The sequence below is a fragment of the Schistocerca serialis genome, chromosome 4, assembly GCF_023864345.2.
Source record: "Schistocerca serialis cubense isolate TAMUIC-IGC-003099 chromosome 4, iqSchSeri2.2, whole genome shotgun sequence".
Lineage (NCBI taxonomy): Eukaryota > Metazoa > Arthropoda > Insecta > Orthoptera > Acrididae > Schistocerca > Schistocerca serialis.
This window is the reverse complement of record NC_064641.1, coordinates 229,632,352-229,656,955: the sequence shown is the minus strand read 5'-3', so window position 1 is coordinate 229,656,955 and position 24,604 is coordinate 229,632,352. Positions and strand designations below refer to the sequence as shown.

The 24,604-nt window shown below is 38.4% G+C and overlaps 1 protein-coding gene across 1 annotated transcript in view; it reads right to left on the bottom strand.

Moving 5' to 3' along the window:
* LOC126473844 (reticulophagy regulator 3-like) overlaps nucleotides 1–22,442 on the bottom strand; it is a 31,108-nt gene extending 8,666 nt beyond the window's left edge. The window contains exons 1-4 of the mRNA XM_050101174.1: nucleotides 22,060–22,442; nucleotides 21,815–21,976; nucleotides 19,992–20,097; nucleotides 17,978–18,167 (exon numbers count right to left, since the gene is read on the bottom strand). Of these exons, the coding sequence (XP_049957131.1) occupies nucleotides 17,978–18,167; nucleotides 19,992–20,097; nucleotides 21,815–21,976; nucleotides 22,060–22,286 (685 nt within the window). The 5' untranslated portion in view covers nucleotides 22,287–22,442. The remainder of the gene's footprint in view (nucleotides 1–17,977; nucleotides 18,168–19,991; nucleotides 20,098–21,814; nucleotides 21,977–22,059) is intronic.
* Between the last annotated feature and the right edge of the window lie 2,162 nt (nucleotides 22,443–24,604).

Below are 24,604 nucleotides of genomic sequence, written 5' to 3'. Positions count from 1 at the left end.
AGGGAGAGACAAAAGGATAATAATGGAGCAATGCATAAGACGAGCTATGATTAAAAGCAGCAGAAATCATTGGTCATCATCCCAGCTCACCTATGGCCAGCTATCCTGAAGTTTTTCCATCACACTCCAACACCTGGTCACCTGGGGTTCGTGAATGCCCTATACAGAATCAGGTGCAGGTATTTATTGATCTGTAAACACTATGAGAGCCACTGTAAGGAATTCCACTGACGGAAGCACGTGCCATAGCTACCTATGGGGTATTTGGTACCAATCCAACCTGAAGCAACACCATTCCAACAAATTTGAAATGACCTTTTGGGGAGGTTTCTGAAGTCAGCAAATGGGAATTTATGGATAATAATGTGCACTGAATACCTCACCTCTATGCTGTCTCTAAAGCTGTGCCAACTGACCAAGTTCCAGAAATTCCAAAGTTCATTCTAGAAGACATCATTTTGAAGTACAGAGCATCCTGTCTGATTATCTCTGATTGTGATCAGATTTTCCTGTCAAGGCTAGCATCAGAGCTAATTCCACCTTGTGACATTATCACAGAGTGGTAATTACCTACCATCCACAGATGAAAGGCATCACAGAACATTTTAATAAGATGCTGGCAAATATGGACCCGATGTACACTGATGTCGAACAGACAGATTGAGATACAATACTACCTGTCATTAGATTCACATACAACACTGCGAAGCAGGCCTCCACACCATTTTTTCCTGCTCCGAGACCTAAACAACAACAGATCTACTGTTTTTGTTTCAGCTGGATGCTACTCAGGATGACCATGGAAACACTTCAACACCTAGCCTGAAGAAACAAGATAGCTGGCTTGTAGGACCCCGGATGGTGAAGGACTAAGAGTGCTATACAATGCAAAGCACTGACCAGTGAGACACAGTCCAAGTCACTTTGTTACTTTTAGGCTGTGTGGAGAATGGGACTATCGCAAAAGTAACTAAAGCACTACTTTTGGCTACATTATATCCTTTGTCACTCAAATGTTGCATATGAAGTCAAGGATTAAGACCCTTCATCAAAAAAACCACAGAAGTCATACACAATCTCCATATGACACCCTAAAATAGTCAAGAGGTGCATAATTAGACGAGAGGTGCATAACTGATGATGGGAGGCTGAAGGAAACTGAAGATCAATTTGACAATTGCCAAAGTTCGATGGGAAAAGCTACCTTCAGTTCTCAGCACAGTTAAGAGGATAAAAAAATACAACCAAATGAAGGATCTGGCAGCACCACCATACAGAGGACCACTGACAAGGTCGAGATCCAGGCTGCTGTAATCAGAACTTCTGAAACATTGGCTTGCTGTTTCTCCAGGACTGAGAGCAATGCTGCAAGCTGTGGGACAGGTCACAAGTTCAAATGTGTTGTCCCCCATATAGTATTTGTTATTTAGTATTGATCATTTCTGGGATGTTCTTGAAATATATTATGTTTGTATATTCTGGAATATTCAATGTCTGTATAAACATCTGCACACACTGTACAGGAGTTCAGTTCTGTTCTGGCTGTATGGTTGTGTGAGTAATAAACTTGCTTGTGGTACTAAGCACTGTACTTCACTGATGCCTCCAGATTTGGACCTCATTGTGGTTTCAACATGAGGATATTGAAAAGGAAGTATTATAAGTTAACCATGAAGTGACAGAACCAGTGGATGAGTGATTTAGGGTAGACTGTAATATAATAATTTGGAACATGTTAGCCACTTTAAAATAAAGTTGTTCTAGAAATACCAGAAAAAGGTCCTTAGCCACAGTATACAAATGTGTGTTATATGACAAATCCCTGTTGATTGCAATTATTCAATTCTAGTAATAAACTAAATTACTCTTTCTTGTGTAAAATAAGTATGATCATGCTGTACACAATAAATATGCATGTTGCATGACTATCTGCAATTTTTTTATGAACTTCAAGATGTACATTGAAATCTTCACATACACTGCTGCTCGACACCAAGCTCCCCACCTGAAGCTTTGTCCCTCCCAAACCATAGAGGCTTTTTTTTTTCTTTCTTTTCCTGCTGTGCAATGTAGAACAAATGGCATCATGATGATGCATAGGACAATTGTGATTCAGGAGCTTATCTGTGTTAATCGTGTGTGTTAAATGTAATGTATATGTAATGTCATTCCAAATGCGTTTTGGATGTTGGTAGGGTTAAGGAAAGGTACTCTGCGACTGGAAGTTGTGAAAATAACTTCCAGTAAAGATCCCATGCATATTATTTGTCAACAGCCCATATGCTATCCATGAAATTCCACTTTGTGATAAAAAAAATTGCTGTGTGGATTGCAATATTCAGTAGGCAAATACTGTGCCACTATTTTCTGCATAGTATACTTTCCAATTATTATAGTGAAATCATTCACAAGTCTATGGTCGAGAGGGGGGAGGGGAGTTAACTGACGAAAAATTATTAATGCTTCAGTTCAATAAGATGGCATTGTACAACATACAGTGAAATTTTCACTCATCTATTTTTATTTCAGAGGTTAACTAAAGACAATTACAGTGTACTCCCAATTATTCGTGTGCTGATTACCTGGTTGGGAGACATTTGTGCAACTAAAAAAAGGCACGTGTGTCATGCACATGGGAACTGATATCATGGTTTGCTGGCTGCTAGGGGCAGTGGCAGATGTTAACCAAATTAGCAGTGGAAGACGACTTGCCTGAGTGCATGCACCCATCAGCCACTGCCGCTATTACCTGTCCACAAGACATTGTCCTCAATAAATACTTGAAAATATCTTAATTATTTGTGTTTTTCAATTATTCATACATCATCTCCTCCCCCGTGCTCTGAATTACTGGGAGAATGCTTTGTTATCAAGAAAACTCCCACATGTTGCAAGAAAATACCCTATTTACAATTTCACCACTGACATGACATGAACATTTGTGGGACTCTGAGAACCAGTGGAAATGCTTGCAGCCAGATTTGGAGCTGCCTGGAGATAATTTGCAATTATTACTGTAATAACATTATATTCATTCCAAAATAAGAAAGGCCTGTGATTGTAAAACGAATAGAATAATGTATGTCACCACTAAATATTTGCTGCTGCAGATCATAATCTACATTTGTTTGTCATGTACTCCACATTTTCTGGAAAACACACTCCATTGTGTTGTATGCTTGCAACATCTTATCTTAAATGTAACAATTGCTTTCTCTGAGCTACAGCACCTTACTGATACCTTCACTGTAATACAAACCAGTGTAAATTCATAGTTAGTCATGTTATTTGTCCTAGAATACTAGGAAATGTGAAAGTAAACTGTACTTGCATGTACTTTTTAAGAGCATTGTTTACTTTTGCTGGATAAAAAGAAAAACATTAACAAACAATCACAGGAAATGAGCATAGAAATTTACCTATCAGTAAAGTGACAAAGAACAACTACTTGACTACTTATTTCTTCAGATCAATCCTAGGATTGTTTTTAAGAATATTAAAGAAATACCTGAGTGATTTTATTAATTCACTTTCAAGTCATTTGTTGAGTATTTCTGTCGTCATATCATTTTGTGTGAAGTTATTCTAGGAGCACTCTCAACATATAACCTTGAGCAATTGGTTAGAAAACCAACTCAAGATGGGAACATATTAGATTTCTTGGTGACAAACAGACTTGATCGTTTTGAGGAAGTTAATCTAGAAGAAGGTGTTAGCGACTATAATGTCGTCATTGTTTCTATGTCAGTGGAAGATGCAAAAACACCAAAGAAACAGCGTGGAGTTTTCTTGTTTGGGAAAGCAAATAAAAGTGTCATTAATGAATATCTTCATAGTCAGCTGCAAGCATTCACGACGGGACACAAAGATACTGAGTATCTTTGGTCAGAATTTTATGGTACTGTTCACCATGTGCTAGAGAAGTATGTGCCTAGCAAAAATATAGGGGTGGGAAAGGATCCACATTGGTACAACAAACATATTAGGAAGTCGCTGAGAAAGCAGAGAATTTTGCACAGTCATTTTAAACGTAATCACTGCCCCGCTGACAAACAGAAATTATGTGAAATGAAAGCAGCTGTCAGGAGGATGAGAGATTCTTTTAACGAATTTGAAAGCAATATTTTATCTGCAGATTCTAAAAATAACCCCAAAAAATTTTGGTCTGACGTAAAATCTACGAACGCTACAAATAATTCAATACCTTATCTTGCTGACAGTATGGGTAATGTAATTGATGATGATGAACAGAAGGCCAAAACTCTAAGCCTAGCTTTCAAAAACTTGTTTACGGTAGAGAGTATTGTTTATATGTATTGGACCCTTACCAGTTGGGTCTGATTCAAGAGACTGAGAAGGTCCAAAGAAGAGCGGCAAGATTCGTGACTGGTACATTTAGCCATCGCGAGAGCATTACAAATCTCATGGAAAGTTTGAAGTGGGACACACTTGCAGATAGACGGCACTCTAAACGGAAGGGGCTGCTCACTAAATTCCGAAATCCGATCTTTACCACCAACTTTCACATAGCGCAATGATCACCATTCAAAGATAAGGAAATTACAGCTCGTACTGAGGTGTTCAGACAGTCATTTTTCCCTCGCGTGATCCGCAAGTGGAACAGAGGGAGGGGGGGGGGGGGGGGGAATATGACTTTGGCACGAATTGTGCCCTCCGCCACACACTGCTTGGTGGCTAGTGGAGTATATATGTAGATGTATGCCAGTAGATTAGGCTCCCCATTCTTCCAACAAATCCTTTGTACAGAATTCTTAATTAGCAAAGAAATTCATAATTTTGTTCTACATAGAGAACCATATTTTCACTGCATGTTTTGAAGAGGTTTGCAGTTATTGTGATTACTGAAAATTTATGGGACGCTTGTTGTTGGGACAACTTTTACCCTTTATGATGCTTGGTACTTGTATTTTTGTTTATTTTGTACAATGCAGAGTAAATCATGAAAAATGGGGAAGCTGTTGGATGTTGCAATCTTTTGCAGATTTTTTTTCCTCTTCAGGTGCGTTTTGGTTCCTCCATTAACACAGCAACAAATCAAAATAATTTAACTTATGACTGCCCCCCCTCCCCCACGACAATGCTGTGCACACATGCACACACACTCATTCAAAATTAATTTAAATGCAATGATTAATAGAAGCTGAACAGAATAACAGAATGGGGAAGATGAGGAATCTTTTAAAAGGAAAAGTTCCTGCATGACCATCACTGATTTTGCTGAAATTTTGTAAGAAAATTTAGACATGTTCCCAATGAACACTGATTTACTTTCGCCAATTTAATCCTTGCAGAGGTGTAGTCAGTTGTTTGACGTCATCTGCAGCTAACAACAGTGCACCCACGAGTTTTCTGAAACTTCGAGACTAATATCTTCAGCAATATTTTGTTGAAAGAAACAAGAAGGCCGTCTTGTACAACTTTCTTTGCTCTCTTAAGCAAAATAATAAATATATATATATATTTCCTGAGCAAATTTCATATGGATAATTTGACACTGAAGAAAAATGTGAAATTTAATGTTTTATATCCCTGGAATAATTACAGGATACACATGAAACTTTTCATGTTAGTAATTTACCAATACAAGGAATATAAAATATAAAAAATATAAAATTTCATTTTCCTACTTCCGTCCAATAGTTTACAAATTAAAGATAAAGTTAACAATTTTTATAAAAATTGCTATTTTTGGGCCACTTTTACAAGACAGAGTCTTCTGCAAACTCTTTACACCATTTTCATTAGATATACCATGTTCTAAGACAACCAAAAAACTATATTTGGTTTTTGTCTTGTGAGCATATAAACCCTTACAAAAAGGTGACTTTGGATGTGCATTGAAAATGGGCCCATATTCTGGTGGTACTCAAATTAAATCCAGCATTATCTTATTATGTTTTAGAATAAGTAGCATCTTTTGTTTTTAGACATCTCTAGAGCATTCAGCTCTATAAAATTAGTTTATAAAAAATGAAATTGAACAAGGAACCCAATAAAAAGAATAGTTTTCTCTTTTTTTTGTGGCTCTAATAATTTTCAGTAATCACATTTGAAAAGTATAGTTTCTTGGATTCTGTCTTACCAAAACTTCTTCCCAAAAAACACTATCAGTGACATCATCTGGTTGGCAATATTGCTTTCCTGATGACATACTACAGCAAATTAATGAAACACACAAAACTTTTAAGCAGCCTGAAGTAAATATAAGCTTAAAATCCTAAAAGAAACACCTTCTAACTTTGGCCTCTGACATTTATAGAAATGTATCATCAGCTTGGGATCCTGTGGAAAGAAATCCTTATAAGGCTTGGGAACCTGTGGTAAAGAAACCCAGCTTTGGCTGCTGTTGCTCAGGTATTGGGCGTGGCCATAATGGTGATGGCAATAATGGTTTTCCCACTTTGAAAGGAACCAGCAGTGGTTGAGTCACCAAGGACCACAGCAAAACAGGTATACAATCTTTCATCAGCACGCTAATGTTCCAAATAAACTGCAAACTACACTAATACAAACTATACTATACCTTAAATCGAAATTAAACTAGCACATCAATAACATCACACAATGAAAGAAATGCTAGTAATTCTCTATAACATGAATACATTGCAAAAAATGTCAGGAAGATTGCTATGAGCTTCAAAATTTTCACAATGCTATAACGGTGTAAAACCTGAAGGGTATTTATACAATTGGGCTGCTATTATGCAACAATTTTACTACCATGATCTTCATGGTACTACACAAACTGTGAAGTTTATAACCAGTTTAATTCTATAGCTATAGCAGAAAGACAGACTGAAATGTGTCGTGATGAGCCATAACAAAAGACAGCCCTTTTTTAAGTTTTTCAAGTTATTCTTTACCTCATTCCCAGTCACCAAACCTTTCGATATTAACCTTCCCAAGTGAGTACCAAACAATTGTAGACTATAATAAAAATGTCAGACTTAATTTGAGTACCACCGGAATATGGGCCCTCTTTAATGCACTCCACCTTGTCAGTTTTTAGGGCCTTTATTTGCTCACACTGCAAAACCAAGTCTAGTTTTTGGGTGGTTTAGTACATAGTCTTTCTAATGAAACTGGTTTTAAAAAGTTTGTAGACAATTCTTTCTTGTAAAAGTGGCCCAAAAATAGCCATTTTTTGGTGTTTCTAGAAAAATCTTCAACTCTTCCCTCAATTTGTTAACAACTGGAAGAAGTAACAGAATGAAATTGTACAGTCTAAGAATTTGTATTGGTAAGTTGCTATGTGAAAAGTTTTCAGGTTTATCCCATAATTACTTCCAGAGACATAAAAAGCTAAACTTCACTTTTTAGTGTGTCTGCTTTTTTCGACCAACCTTCCTCAAAATCGTCCATACGAAAATCGCTCAGGAAATTTTTTAAATATAATTTCACTTAAGAGAGCGCAAAAAGTTGTACAAGATGGCTCAGTTTTGTTCCTTTCAGGAAAATATTGCTGGGAATATTACACCTCAAAGTTGCCAAAAACTCGTGGGTGCATTGTTGATGGTTGCAATATGTGGTCATACAAATGACTGTATCTCCAGATATGTTGAAATAGTGATCATGAAACTTTATCAATGTTCATTGGGAACACGTGTGAATGTTCACAGAAAATTTCACCAAAATCCATGATGGGCATGCGGAACCTCCAGACCAGCAGCCGGCAACTGGCAGACCACAGTCCAGGTCCAGGTCCAGACTGCGGCAGGTCAAAAACGGACACAGCAAAAAAAAATTTTGAAATTATAAATTGCATACTCAAATTATTTGAAAAATATTTTTCTGCAGATAACAATTTGAGCGCTATCCTTCTAATTTTTTCTCTTAGTGTAAAATTAGCTGCTGAATAATTATAATTCTTAATGTTTAGTTATAGGTAGATTAAATACATGGTTGCTATGCTATGCACCACAGGGGAGAGCACTGAAGAGTGGGGGCAGAAGGGAGCAAGCTGGCCGGATGACGCATTATATTATGTCGGTCCATGTAAAAGCTCTGTACATTCAAATGCAACACGAGAATTTTATTCCAATAAACAAAGAAATGTTATAAAGAGATTTCAGACTCTGGCAACCTCTGAAACCTCTATTAAATCGGAGAAGGGGTGTTCATTTAAATACCATTTTCCGTGCTCTTAGATCGAACGACAGATTTAAGCTTTATGAGACTTTGGGTGAGTTCAGCCGGCAGTGGCAATCTTTGACAATGAAGTGCCTCCTCTGCAGTGCAGCTCCTTTGGTGTGGGGCAGTGTACACTTTGACACAGAAGTAGCTCCTTTGTGGTGGGTGTATCAGCATGTCTTGTTTGCTGGGCATTTCAAAGCAAACAATTTTTATCACCACTTCGACAGTAGTTGTTGTGATCTCATACAGAGCATTTCATTGTTATCGAGGCTTATAACATTTTCTTTGGATTATATGGATCCTAAAAAAGCATGAAATTAATAGTGAAAATAGGAAGTTTTTGATTGAGTGGACTGAACAATATTGTTTTCCGCTACCTTATAGGTTTGGAGCTGTTCCAGTTTGTCTCGTGCAACAAAACTGTCACTCCTGTTAAAAGTGCAAATTTAAAGCAACACTGAAACAACTCATCAGCAGTTCCACAAAAATTTTCCTCTGGGTCGTGAAGTTCACTAAGAAAAATTCCAGGCATATTTAGCATCTTAAAAACATCGCCTTCCTAATTTGCTTGATGAGCGAGCAAAGAAAACCTGCAGATGCAGCACTGGATGTGTGTTGGACACCTAATAAACACTAGAAGCCATTTTCACTGCCTGAGATAGTAAAAAAATGTATGTTAGAAGTGGCGATGACACTTTATGAAGAGGAGAAGGATGTTGTTGCCACAATTCAAGGTATTCCATTGTTGGCAATAAGTAATACAAGAAGAACCGAAATACTGGCTGCTGACAATAAAAGTAGTTTGCTCAAACTTCTGCAGGAGGCACCTTTCTAAGCCATAGCACTACATGAATCATGTCGTATTGTTGACAAAGAACACATGTCCATTTTTGTGCGATTTTTGTACACTGAAAGTAAAGAATTTAGGGAAGTGTGGCTAACAATATTGCCACTGAAAGGTAAGACTTGCAGAGAAGATTTATTCAAGACTTTTGATGACTTGATGACAAAAGCCAACAATGATTATGGTAAAATGCTCTTTCAACTGACAGGGTCCCAGCAGTAATCAGCAGAGAACAATGGCTAGTAAATAGAATCAAAGATGAGGTTGCTGGACTTCTATCTTACCTGTGCATATTTCACCAGGCAGCCCTTGTGGAAAACTTAGTGTGGCCGAAAGAAGTAATGGACAGATTGATCAAGTTGATTAACTTCATGAGGTCTTATTATGCTCTTCAACACAGACAGTTAAAGAGTTTCTTTCCGAGTGCGATTCAGCGTATTCTGACTTATTACAGTGCAGAAATGTTTGTTGGCTAAGTAAAGGTCAAGTGATTGAACATTCTCAGCAAATAAGAGAAGAAGTAACGTCTTTCTTAGAAAACTTGGATTCACAAGAAGCAAAAAACCATGGAGTTGCTAGCAAACCAATGCAGTATGCTAGTTGTGGTTTTCTTGAAAGACATTCTGAAACATTTAAATGCACTCAATACCCAGCTACAAGGAAATGGGAAATTACTATGTGATCTGATAAAAAGTGTGTCTTCTTTCTGTCACAAGCAGGATATCTTTGAAAAAGGCATTGCAAGTCAAGAACTACTTCACTTTCCAACAATTTTTTAATATAAAAGTAATTCTGAAATAGACATTTCAATATTCCCAAATTTTATGTCAGATCTTAAGAATGGATTTTCAGCAATATTGAAGACTTTTGAGAGATAGAGAAGCTGTCGAGGTTCTTTAAATTGCTGTTTGAAGTTTCACCAGCAGCAAAATGGGCGGAATTGGCTGCACAATTGTTCTGCCTTTCAAAGCCTTCACTCCAAATGAAATTAACAGACTTGCAGGAAGACGTTTTCTTGCAAATATATAAAACTGCATCTAACAAAGAATTTTAGAATTAACATTTCCCAGAAAAATATAAGAACTGCAAAAAATTAGCCATATACATGGTTACTATGTTTGGCTCCACATATATTTGTGAAATTTTATTTTCAAAAATGATTTTTTTGAATAACAGGTATTGCTCAAGATTAATGCCCCCCACTTTGAAGACATTATTCGCATAAGTTGTGCGTCACGTGAACCTAACTTTAAGAAAATTGTTTAAGACTGCAAATACACTGAAGAGCCAAAAAAACTGGTACACTTGCCTAATATCGTGGAGGAGCCCTGCGAGCACACACAAGTGCTGTAACACGACATGGTATGAACTCAACGTCTGAAGTAGTGCCGGAGGGAACTGACACCATGAATCCTGCAGGACTGTCCACAAAAATCTATAAGAATAGAAGAGGGTGGATATCTCTTCTGAACAGGTGTAGATCTCTTCTGAAAAGCATGTTTCAAAGCATCCCAGATATGTTCAATAATGTTCTTTTCTGGGGAGTTTGGTAGCCATCAGAAGTGTGTTCCTAGAGCCACTCTGTAGTAATTCGGGGCACGTGGACTGTTGTATTGTCCTGCTGGAATTGCCCAAGTCAGTCAGAATGCACAATGGACATGAACAGATACAGGTGATCTGACAGGCTGTTTTAAGTACGTGTCACCTGTCAGAGTAGTATCCAGACATATCGGGGGTCACATGTCACTCCAACTGCACTCGTCACACACCATTACGGAGCCTCCACCCGCTTGAACAGTCCCCTGCTGACGTGCAGGATCCATCGTGTCAAGAGGTTGTCTCCATACCCGTACGCATCCACCCGTTTGATACAATTTGAAATGAGACTTGTCCGACCAGGCAACATGTTTCCAGTCATCAACAGTCCAATGTCAGTGTTGACGGGCCCAGGCGAGGCATAAAGCTTTGTGTCGTGCAGTCATCAAGTGTACATAGCCTTTGGCTTAAAAAGTCCATATCCATGAAGTTTCATTGAATGGTTCGCATGCTGACACTTGTCGATGGCCCAGCATTGAAATATGCAGCAATTTGTGGAAGGATTGCACTTCTGTCACATTGAACGATTCTCTTCAGTCGTCATCGATCCTGTTCTTACAGGATCTTTTTCTGGCCTCAGCAATGCAAGAGATTAGATGTTTTACTGGATTCCTGATATTCATGGTACACTCATGAAATGGTTGTATGGGAAAATCCTCACTTCATCACTACCTCGGAGATGCTGTGTCCTATCACATAACACCACATTCAAACTCACTTAAATTTTGGTAGCTTGCCATTGCAGCAACAGACCTAACAACTTGCGCCAGACACTTGTTGTCTTATATAGGCGTTGCTGATCACAGCGCCGCATTCTGTTTACATATATCTGTATTTGAATATGCATGCCTACACCAGTTTCTTTGGCGCTTTAGCGCAAAATTTCTCCCATTGACTTTTAAATACAAATATGCCTATATATTGTAATTCATATTTTTGTGAGTAAAAATTAAAATAAAAAATTACTAAGGAATATTATGATTTTTTATGGGCCTTGATAAAAAGTTTCCTGACCCCATCTAAAATTACTTCCTGAACCCTGCTTTTGGCATGGAATGAGCCTAGAGATAGTTGCTATGTTCATATAAGGATGTGAGACCTGCAATGGCACACAACAGACACTTTCAAATTGTTGTGTTGGAGGCAACTCCTTAAGAGTTCTACAGAGGGCAAACAGAACAAACAGATTAGTATTACAGCAAAAATAAAATCAGATTGCTCCTTGGAAGATCTGATACTGAAACAATAACTGATCTACTTTGAGCACATTATGAGAAGACATATGTTAATGCTGGGGGAGAATCAAAGGTGCAAGAAGAGGGTGGGAGAGGATGTGATGTATTGATGGCATCACAGAAGTAATGGACTCCAAACTGGAATGCCTGCAGGAGAAAGAGCAAGACAAAAGAAATTGGCGTGTTTTAGTTCATAGGATTACAAAGAGTTTGAACAAATGACACAATCTTTGCACCATTATAATAAGCACAATAAAAGAGAGAGGAGTAACCAGCGATACTCAACATCTACAACTGATACTACATTAAACAAAACACAGATAGATTTAAAATTATGTAATCAATTTAAAAATTTTCCTCACTCTGAAGCATAAATCTGATTTGGAATAACTACGTATCATTTGAAAATGGATGTTCTCACATTTTAAAATGGCACAACTTGAGTTCTGATGGAGTTTCAATTAGTAGAAACACGTTTAGTGCACAACAGCTTCAACTGTGAGAAAGACGGCAATATAAGCACAAGATTTTATGATATTCATGGGCTGAATAACGTGAAATTGGCAAATATAGTGAAGTATGCATTTTTTCGTCATTTCAACACGTTACCTCCACTGTGAAAGCCTGTTTGAGGTTGAACAAATAATATGATAAGATGATCTGTGCAACAGTGAAAGCACAAGTCGACTATGTTTACTGGCGGAGAATACCACACCAATTAAGGAGTCTTTTGAGCCAAAAGAAATCAACCTGGAGACAAACAGAGAACTTCAACACAAAGAACATAAGTATTGTGTGCGCTGAGGGATTGATGTTCCAACCACACTGACTACAACTGAAGCAGACTCTTAGCATGACTACAAAGAAAGTAACAGTTTCCTGCCAAGTGCAAATTTGAGCTATGGGGGAACTTTAAACATAATAGGAAAGTTTCTTTTAAGGCCTGCATGATCCCCATCCAACTGTCGAGCACAAAAATAACTCCTTGAAAATGGACGAGTTTTGTAAAAACACACACACCCACAAATGAAAACATGGTTATGAATGCAGCATAGCTCACACTGGTGCAAGAATGGCTCCTTCCTCAAATTGATCAAGATTTACATAACACAATTTTCTAACATCAAATTAGCCAGGATGTGCTAAGCAATTTCATAATGAATCTCTGTCTGTGTGACCAATAGGACAGGTCACATACAGAGTGCATTCCATAAGTAATGAGACCATTTTTTTTTCTGACGCAACGGTACACCACAGCGTGTTGTAACCGGCTCGGCTAAGTGGAGGGGGGTGTTAGTTCAAAACGCTCTTTGTCTCATTTGGCTGCAAGCTGTCAGAGTCAGGACGTGCATTTCTGTCAACCATGTTTTCAGTTTATGTAACACAGCACAATGGATCATTCTGTAGAGCAAATGGTACGCTAGCAAATTTTGCGTTAAATTTGGGAAGTCTGCCACCAAAACGTTTCCATTATTCAGCATGCCCTTGGGACCGATTGCTTGTCCAAATCACAAGTTTTCCGATGACACAAGTCATTCATGGAGGGCCGAGAGGAGATCACCTACAAACCTCGCAGTGGACGGTCATCAACCGCACGAGTTGATGAAAATGTGACGCGTGTGCGCGATTGTTTGAACTCTGACAGACGGCTGAGCCTTCAATTGAAAGCACAAACTCTAAACATGTCAAAAACAACTGTTTTCCGCATTATGACCGAAGATTTGAACACGAGAAAGGTGGATGCCAAACTTGTCCCAAAAGTGTTGACTGATGAACACAAGCACACACGAATGCTTTGGTGCTGATAAATGTTGGAAATGTGTGAAAATGATCCTCATTTTTTAAATTCAGTTATCACTGGTGATGAGTTGTGGATTTTTGAGTACGACCCTGAGACAAAAAGGTAGAGTTCCGAGTGGCACATTCATTGTCGCCCGTCCCAAGAAGGCACGCATGAACAAGTCCAGGATCAAAACCATGCTCATTGTCTTCTTTTTGATATCAGAGGCATTGTCCACCACGAATTCATACCTACCGGGACTACAATGAACTCTGCTTTCTACTTGAAAGTGCTCAAAAGACTGAAAAGGAAGGTCTCGCACTGCCAAAGCGACATCAAGGCCACGTGGAAAGTTCACCACGACAATGCGCCAAGTCGCAGCGCCTTCATTGTCACTGTCAATGACTTCCTGGCCAGGACCAAGACCCCTTTGGTTCCCCAGCCTCCCTACAGTTCTGACCTGGCTCCTGCTGACTTTTTTTCCTCGGTTAAAAGGAATCATGGAAGGAAAACATTGGGACAAGATTGAAAGCATCCAAGCGCATGTTACATCAGCTCTAAAGGACATTCCGGAAAAGGCATCGAAACACCGCCCCCAGAAGTGTATCGACACAAGCGGGTGCTATTTTGAAATTTTTTTATTATTTGTACGAATATATTCAATAAATGATTTTTTATGAATTTGGTCACATTACCTATGGAACCAACCTTGTATACAGACACTGCACTTTTGTTATGACTGAAGACATCAAGATGTATCTACAGATTTATTTCTTGTGCACATTCATAGACGAAGTTGTTTCAGTGTGACATGAATTAAGCTGTTAAATGAAAATCTATGAAGACGTTTATCAGCAGCTTGTTTTGTATTATCACAAAATAGGGAAGATAGTGTGACAGACATGATACGTGAATTGGATTGGCAATCATTAAAACAATGGCATTTTTCGTGCGACGGGATCTTCTCACGAAATTTCAATCACCAGTTTTCTCCTCTGATTGCAAAAACATTCTGTTGACACCCACCTACATAGGGCAAAATGATCATCACAATAAAATAAGAGAAATCAGGGCTCGCAAAGTAAAATTTAAGTGCTCATGTTTCCCGCATGCTGTTCGAGAGTGAAACGTTAGAGAGACAGCTTGTAGGTGGTTCACTGAACCCTCTGCCAGGCACTTTATTGTAAATAGCAGAGTAATCACATAGTGAAGTTACATGTAAGTTACATTATCCTGTACTGAGAACATTAAACACCAGTTGTGAAAGGTGTGACATATTTACCGCAACAAGTTTCAGAACAACATTACCCTTATCAAGTGCTATAAAACAAGCACACAAATCAATACATTGCAGTACTACAAATACTGACAACCATCTGAATATCTATACTAAGCTGTAATATGACATACCTTAAAGATTCAATGCCATTAGGCAATGTCAGGAGTAAAAAGCTGGCAGCACACATGCACTGTCGAACAGGGAACTCCCTTAAATATCTCATGTTGCCACATTATACTTTCATAAGGCTCAGTTGTAAACTGCTGGCAGCTACCTTCACCTACCAAAGATTCTACTATCCTGAAATGCATATATCACAGCCCCCAATGACGCTACTGTCTACCACAAACTCTTTGAATGTTACATGTAAAGTCCTGGCAAATCCCAAACACCAATATTGCACATCCTTATGAAATGATCAACAGGAAACATTAAAACCTAATGCCACTAAGTAGAATAAATTGGTGGCTGCTTCTCAAGGAGGACATCACTAAATGTCACTTTGACACTTGTCTTCTTATTTAGTACACTGACATGCCTTCTCTTAAAGCGCAAAAAATCTCAATTTCCTCTAAATCTGACGACTACCACCCTTTTTCTTCAAAGTGCTGTCTGTGAGGCTATCCAACAAATGCTGCGTAATGAGTCCAAGTGGCAGGGATAAAACACAGAGTACAAAATGTTATTTATAACTTGTGCAGAAATTGGACTGCAGTTATACAGAGTGAAAGGACTAAGGATATGAAAGGGAAAATTTGATAAAGGAATGAGACTGGGTTGTGCTCTATAGCCCTACATTATTCCACCTGTACATTGAGGAAGCAGCACAGGAGATCAAGGAGAAATTCTGAAGGGGAATTAAAGTTCAGAGAGACGATGTTTGCCAATGACACTGTAATTCTGTCAGATGGCGAAGTGCTGCTGAAAGGAATTGATAGTGTCTTGAAAACATGTGATGATAAGAATATCTGACAAAAGTTAAACAAAGTTATGTAATTTTGTCAAATTATAATTGGTGATGCTGAGGAAATCAGATTAGAGAATAAGGCCTAAGTAGTAGATGAGTTTTGTGATTTGGGCAGCAAAATAATGGGCGATGCCAGAAATAGAGGGGACACAACATGCAGACTGACAACAGCAAGAGAAGTATTTCTGCAAAAGAGAAATTTGTTAACATCTAGTACAAAATTAAGTGTGAGGAAGACTTTTTTGAAGTTATTTATCTAGAATATATGCAAGTGAAACACGGGAAAAAATTCTATCTGCTGACAACAAAATAGCTCAAATTTCTACATTCTTCGAAACAGATGTAGCTTAAATCACTTAATACACTCACCTCTTCCTTTCTTCTTAAATGATACACAAAAAATTTTCAGTTTCTGTACTGCAGTTGGAGAAGAGAACAGAAGCTTTTGAAATGTAATGCTACAGATGAATGTTGAAGATTAGATGGGTGGATCGTGTAACTAAAGAAAAAGCACTGAATCAGGGGAAAAGGAACTCTACAAAAAGATGGGATAAACTGATAAAACCCATCCTGATGCATCAAGAAATTGTCAATTTGGTAAAAATCAGAAGGAAAGCAGATTCACATGAATATAGGTTGCAGTAACTATTCATAGATGAAGAGGCTTGCAGAGGATAGGCTGGTGTAGTGAGCTGCAACACCACCAACACCACCACCACTACCACCACCATGGTTAATAATGTTACACAGTGATCAAGAAAGTACTGTGAGTGAGAATGAGCAAGTAACTATTGAAAACAGAGGAGGAAGGGGAGGTTAATATGTACAAATTGCTTTCACTGTTCTCTCTCTCTCTCTCTCTCTCTCTCTCTCTGACAATAAACTTATACATGTTTGCAAACAATGAAGTGACAAAACTTCTACAGCAGCTCACAGGAAACATCACTTTTACAACATCATTGATGTGGTACAAACATACTCGACACTAATAATTATTCCTCAAAAGAGGACACAACTAAATGAAAATCGTTAGGAGCAGCAACAAATGGATTTAGATTTTAAAATTGAAACTACTGCAATATTTCATGACGTTGCTGTACTAGAAATGAGCAAAAGTGTAGCTAATTTTTAAATACACTCTAGCTGTTGATGTACTGAATCTTACTGTGATAGTTTAGAATTAACTTTCAGATGCAAGTTACAACTTCCTCCGGTCAAAAGTAGGTCTGTCAAAATAACTGAAGCATTATGTACACCAACTTCTTACTGAATGCTGCAAATGTAGGTTGCGTCCTTTAAATAAGCTGATTTAATATTTTAGATAAGTGTATGGTGTAGTTTCCTTCACTACTCACAACTAAAGCAGCAATGTTTAATAATGAATCAGCCTATTAGACACATATTTTTTATGAACACGTGTAGAACACACTCCGGCCCAAGATGCTGGAGTTGCCAGTCGTGTGTGGGAGGTGTGCTTGCCTTTTTTTGTGTTGATGTGTCTTCTTTACAGTTAGTAGCAATCTATCTTTTCCTACATTGTTGATATTCTTACCTGGAATTTCCACTGAAAAATAGCTTCAGTCAGAGAATGACATTACATTATGATAAACATATTTACAACATGTTGTCCCACGACATTTAAGTTTCCCAATGCTTTAACATGCTTTACAGTCAGTTTGAAGGGATCTTTAACTGACCATTGTTCCTACAGATTAGACAAATTCTTCAGAAAGCAACTCAAACCAAGACTTAGTGATTCTTACAAACTGTCCACAATTTCAGTTAATTTTAAGAATTCACTTTGTGTAATCTGTGCACTTTCTGGTGCTTGTGTGGATACAACAACTTCAAGGAAATAGACTTATGTACTGTAATATAATTCTAAATAGTTTCATGTTAGTTAACTGCAAAATATGTACCCAAAATCATATTTAACATTTACCCTTCATACAATTTCTCAACTGACTTGTTTTATATTTCATTTTATGTTGTACAAAAAATTACAAACAGCCAAAATGTACAAAACACTACATGGGAAAAAATTCTATCTGCTGACAACAAAATACCTCAAATTTCTACATTCTTTGAAACAGATGTAGCTTAAATCACTTAATACACTCACCTCTTCCTTTCTCCTTAAATGATACACAAAAATTTTTCAGTTTCTGTACTGCAGTTGGAGGTAAAACATGAATGCAGACACCAGGACCAACCATAACAGTCATTATCAGTATATAGCCAATAACACATCCCGGAACAGTACGGCCGATAACAGTAAGAACCAAGAAACTTGCACACATCAAGCAACAAAACTGTAAAGAAGAAAGTACAAAAAAATATGTATTATCAAGAATGAAGAAATAATATCATGGACAACAAATTCAGCTGTCATCTAACATCAGATCTATTAAGAAAAAGTGACACTCAAGATGAAAATAGAGTTTACCATGTACAGAAACTAAAAAGTGGGGAAGACCAAGAAGAACAAATTCCTCTCCCCCACCCCCCTTTCTTCTTGCAGATACAAATTGTTCAGTTTCTATGTTCAGAATAACCTTGTTCGGGTAGTTTTCAAGCACTTCATGCTAATTATTCATTGTTCTTGGAATTCCAGAAAATTCACTTGGCACAGCTTCAAAACAACTTTTTCCCCCTCTAAATACAGCTACGATTCTTCTCTGGTGATAATAGATTTCAACAAAATGATCCTTCTAATAACTGCAGCAACTCTTTATGTTTCTGCTCATTCAACCTTTTCTTATAAGAGTCTCTACAAACTGAAGGAAGGAAGATTAGACATGCTCTCTCCAAACGAACCATCCCATCATTTGACCAGAGCAATAAAGGGAATTCGGGGAGAACATAAATCCAGATGGCTGGATGTGGATTTGTTCCATCATCTTCCTGAATGATGAGTCCTCCAGTACGTTAATTGTTGCACCACCTTGCTTGGTGCAAGATTTGTACCCTATAGGCACAAGCAATGGTCATACTGGTATCATCACACTTAATTATGATGAAATTGTCCACCCCAATAGCAGAGTGGTCAGGATGACGGATTGCCGTTCTATGGGTCCAGCTTCGATTCCTGGCTGGGCCAGAGACTTTCTCTGCTCAGGGACTCAGTGTTGTGTTGTCTTCATCATCATTTCATCCCATCCAGCACGCAGGTTGCCCAGTGTTGCGTTGAATGTAATAAGACCTGCACCAAGGCGGCCGGACCTGCCCCGCAAGGGACCTCCTGGCCAATGACACCAAACGCTCATTTCCATTTCCATTATGAAGAAACTGCCACACAAAATCTGTAGCATTATTCAACTGTACTGAAGTTAACGTCTGTGACAGTCACGCCTGAAAGACCACGAGGGCTTAGTCTGCATAGTCCAGAAAATTTCTGGAACCACCTGAATAGAACAAGCTACAGCAGCATTACCACACAGTTACAGCAGCTTTCTGAAGTGTCTTATGTTTATTATATTAAATGAGAAAGCCATTTCATGCTGCTCCCCTTATGTCACCATCATTTAAGAAACAAAAATCTAAGTTGTTTTATAATACATTAATATTATTCCTCTGCTTGAAACATGTAGCCCCTGCTTTTAAAAAGCCATCTTTTCTGTGGAGACCTTTTATTTTCAACAATTCATCTACCAGATCAATGTTCTCTTGGTCTTAAGTAAAGTACAGTTATATAGCCTATAAAGAAAAGAAGAAGGGGGGGGGGGGGGGGTGGGAAAAGAAATATCTGTCACCAAGATACAAGGCTAGCCAAATGTTGCACCCCAAGAAATAGTAGTAATACAAACAGAAATACATTACTTGATATATTTTATCATTCAACGAGTTCCTGTAATTTCATAAGTATTCTACACGAAAATATGCTGTACACAGCTAACAATTTAAATGTCAAATTGAACACAAAACTAACTGAATTATTAGTAAAATGAGAAATTTGTTGAAATTAAAGTAGGCAGCAACATTGCTAGAGGAGGGACTAAGTAAGATAAATGAACATCGGAAGTGTAGGAACAAATAGGAAGGAAGGAAAGATGATGAATTATCAGTCATCAATTAAAACCAAGGAAAGCAAGTGAACAGCACTAGTTAAAGATGCAGTACAAAATATTTTATCTTACCATGCCTGGCTGGTCATCTCTCATATTTTTTAACCAGATGTAGTAGTCTCGCAACATAGACTGAGCCTGGCTCAGGTAGTGACTTATCTCTGGAACAGTTAATGCTCTGAAAAAAATGTATATATAGAATAAATAAAAAGATGGATGTGTTATCACCAATTATTTATTTGTGTACCATTACCTGAAAGATTTTATCTCCTGATAGGCAAAACCACAGACAAGAGCATACCCAGGATATGAGCTTGGGGAGGGGGGATTCATAGTAATTTTGCTATGAATCATTATTTGAGATTTCACAACAAACGGCTCTATAGTGCACTTTCTACTAGTCAGTATCCATTACATCTCCCGGTTTTCTTAGAACTGATTAATCTGTCAGCCTGGCAGGGCAGGATATAAGTATAGTTTGTGAAAATTCTCCTCACTCTCTTTTATAGTATGGAGGTGTAGCTGCCCTCCCCTGCCCCTAACTGAGTATGCTCTTAACTACACGAGGTACACTTGTAAATGTAAACTGTCTGCCACCTTCAATGCGTTTATAGACATATCAACTAGCCGCTACAAAGTCATTTGTAAATTCTGTAAGCTTTAAATAAGATAGTGCACCACTTTTAAAGTTTTCAATTGTTTGATAATATATGACAAAGCTGAGATGAGAGGAAAAAAACACCCCCCCTCCCCCCCGAACACACGCACACACACACACACACACACACACACACACACAAAAAACATCAACCTGAGGAACACTACAATGTTTCTGAACTAACTACATCAGACAATATCACAGTGGAATATTATCCATAAAACAAAACGCAAAAATCACTTTGCTAATTTTTAAATGTATCATATAACACGAGTTGCATAACATTTTATATACAAGTGTCTGATGGTGGTGGTGGTTAGTGTTTAACGTCCCGTCGACAACGAGGTCATTAGAGACGGATACAAGTGTCTGAAGTGACCTTATAAACAGAACTATCCTCTTCGAGTAAAAATGCAAACATCACTGTCACTTACATTCTTGCCCACTCTTCCTTTTCTTGTGCTATTCACATCCATCAGACGTCACTTTACAATAAATATTTTCTCAATACCACTGCCTTATTTTCATACAAGCACTGTTTATTCCATTTACATTCCTGCTGTTGAATTCCTAAACAATGATTTCTAAAATATTCATAATACATCCACTGTGGGAATGAAACTAACATTAACCATTATTATTATTATTATTATTATTATTATTATTATTATTCTCTATTCCATTTTTTAAGGCAAAAGCTAGCATCCTGAATTTATTTAGCTGCGACTGTCTTTGTAGCTTGTAGCTTTACGAATCAAAAAATTTCTGATTCACGACACCACTACAACGGCCTTTGTTCTGATGGGCACGGAATGTAACGGCGGAATATAACTTAACTGTTACATAAATTAGGAAATAAATAACGGGGATTTGAGAATCTTTTTAAAGATTTAATGGTGCTGAATATTCATCATGAGAAGGACTTAGTGGACCAAAAAATTATCGTTCTCGTCGGTGAACATTATGTTTATTTACTTACACTTGTGAGCCACTGCTATGAAAAACAACAAATGATCAATAAATGAATGCGGGGGAGTGGTTGTTATTTAATGATGTTCGAAAATAAATAAATAAGAAGAGCGTTTCGATCACTTGAAATTTCATTCGAAATATACAGCGCAACGTTCTATCAAAACATTATAATATCCACAGTGAGCAACGTACCTACCAAGAAAAACACGAATATTTCGTAAATATTTAGTAATACAAGCAGTCAGCACAATTTTCAAAACTTTACCTTGTTTGCATGGGTGGCACTTGCAAAGTGCGTCTCGTCTTTTCCGACAAGGATTCTGATATTTCTGGCCAACATTTCTGTGCCCACACGTCGTAAAGAATTGCTGTAAGGGCAAGAGTGAACAAAAGGCCATAAAAACGCCACTGGAAATTGACAACCAACCTGTGTACAATAACCACAACAATAAAAATACACACTTTTGTTTTAAGCGCACGATTGACTAAAAGTTACTGACATCACCTTACCAAAATAAAATGTTGACCACTACGACACAAAACACACTGATCACTGGATTTTCCCATATTAAAACGCTCTGAACTTTCATGACATACGGTTCAAAGCGCCAAAGAGTTCTTTCCAAATCTGGATCATCGTCAACAACAGCAACAGATGCCTCAGCTTGAGTTCCAGTTCCTGTTTTCCAGCTTCTCATTCGCGAAAACCAATCTGTAACTCTTTTCCGAAGATCCATTTTGTTCCTCGTTCACGAATTCCAAGTGAAAACAGGCCGTACTTCTCCTCGGTTCACTATCTTCTGACGTACTCCTGTCACAGAACAGATGCGGAGGAACATGTAACAAAATGTATTTTCGCCAATCACATTTTACGCACTATTTTCATCGATAAATGGACAAATGAGCTCGGGTGTGCGAAGCGCAGGTTGGCCAATTGCTGAGAACGAATGGGATCCGCCATGCAGATGCACAAGTGAACGTCCAGCACACGTTTTTAGCAGCAAGTAATTTAACCCTAATGTCAGTCAACATTTTAGATTTTATGAGAGGAATTCCTTACACTGAACAGGTGAGGTTAGTGTAATGTGAGAATGTTTAGAACGGAATGGATAGAAAGATAGTTTGTTGCACGCTGCAAGGTTGGCTACGCTCGCTCCCTACTGTCAGGCCTTACGACGAAACGCGAAAGACTACTTTTAATAGGAGCAGTAGACCCTATGTTAATTACACACCAGTCAATAGCAGTACATAATACGCATTAATCTCTTATCGACAACATAAAATATAAGTCTCATTATAGGTCTTTTTATAACTTGATATAGCTGTGTAACATGCACCTCCCCGCACACAAATTAAATTTGCCGCCACTTGTGTAATGTGGCACTGAATTCCGATGAGCTAACTTACTTCATCACTTTCCTTGAAAGGACAGCTGGGGTCAGGCGCGGATTCAAAGGGTGGGGGGAGGTCATGACTCCCAACCCCCCTCCCGCCCCTCCCCCGCCCCAGAGAACATTTTACTAAGAGAGTTTACATTCTTAGAAATATCAGTTTGAAAGTTGCTCAGTCAGCTTTCGGAAAATTACCATGAAAACTGAGAAGAGTTAAAGAAAACTCCAATTGTGTTTAACACAGGATACTGTTCAGTTGCACCGCTGAAACTCTTGCTTTCTGGCCGTCTGCGGAGAATATTCCAGCCAAGAAAAGGCTCCCATTTTGACCGTTCATGCCGACAACAACAAACACACCTACGTTTGAACCGGCAAAACATATGAATTTGGATAAGGGAAGAACTGAAAGGGAAAAACAGAAAAAATCAGTGTACCCGGTTCAGATCCACGCTGTAGATTGTTTACGAAAATCTCGGCATAAAATCAAAACAAGTGTTGCGTATTAATACGTAATTTAATGATGAATGTCTTTCATGAACCGTTTACACACAGTAGTAGTATAATGGCTACACAATACATAAATCACAAGCCCGGATTTTCACTGGCTTACCCGATGGACCAGCCTCGTAATTTCGCTCGGTATTGCAGTTTTTAGGTTTTTAACATTCTATTCACCACTAATTTTTCTCTGACTTGCTTTTCCTACAATTCAGAGCATATTTACGAATCATACGAAACGACATCTTTAATTAATTATTTTTTTTCAATTTAATGCCGATTTTCTGTTATATCCTGGGAAATATTTTTTTATTGACTCAGTTAGGGTCCCAGCAGTTCCCCGCAAGCTCTTCACAATGACTTCAGCATCAAAGTCCTAACTAAACGCCTTTACACACTACAGTAGTTTCTAGCTTTACTGTACACAAAGTTGATTCATAGCAAACAGGCGCGTGCGCTTGCCATGGTATCGTGACGTAATAGCAAAAACAAATACTGCACGACACACACAAACTGATATGGTCGATCCGCTGTGGACTCAATCATTGCTTACGCATTATTAATCTGGAAGTTATTGGCGAGTCAACTCTGACTGAACTTCGTGACACAAGAAAGTTCCACGAGCGTATAATCGTCTTCATGTCAACAACCGATTTTCACGAATGGAGGAGGAAACAGGTGAAGTAAAGAGCATTCCTTCCCCCCTCCCACTCCGCCCGTTTACGCACTGACAGCCATAGTCGGGAAAACCTGTGTTCACAACAGTGGTGCTAAGAATTCGATTACATGCTTCAGGATTCCCCCCCGTGACCCATGGAGCTTGCCGTTGGTGGGGAGTTTATCGTGCCTCAGCGACACAGATAGCCGTGCCGGCCGGAGTGGCCGTGCGGTTCTAGGCGCTACAGTCTGGAACCGAGCGACCGCTACGGTCGCAGGTTCGAATCCTGCCTCGGGCATGGATGTGTGTGATGTCCTTAGGTTAGTTAGGTTTAAGTAGTTCTAAGTTCTAGGGGACTGATGACCGCAGATGTTAAGTCCCATAGTGCTCAGAGCCATTTGAACCCGAAGACACTGGTAGGTTTCACATTGATTATGTAATGGTAAGGCAGAGATTTAGGAATCAGGTTTTAAATTGTAAGACATTTCCAGGGGCAGATGTGGACTCT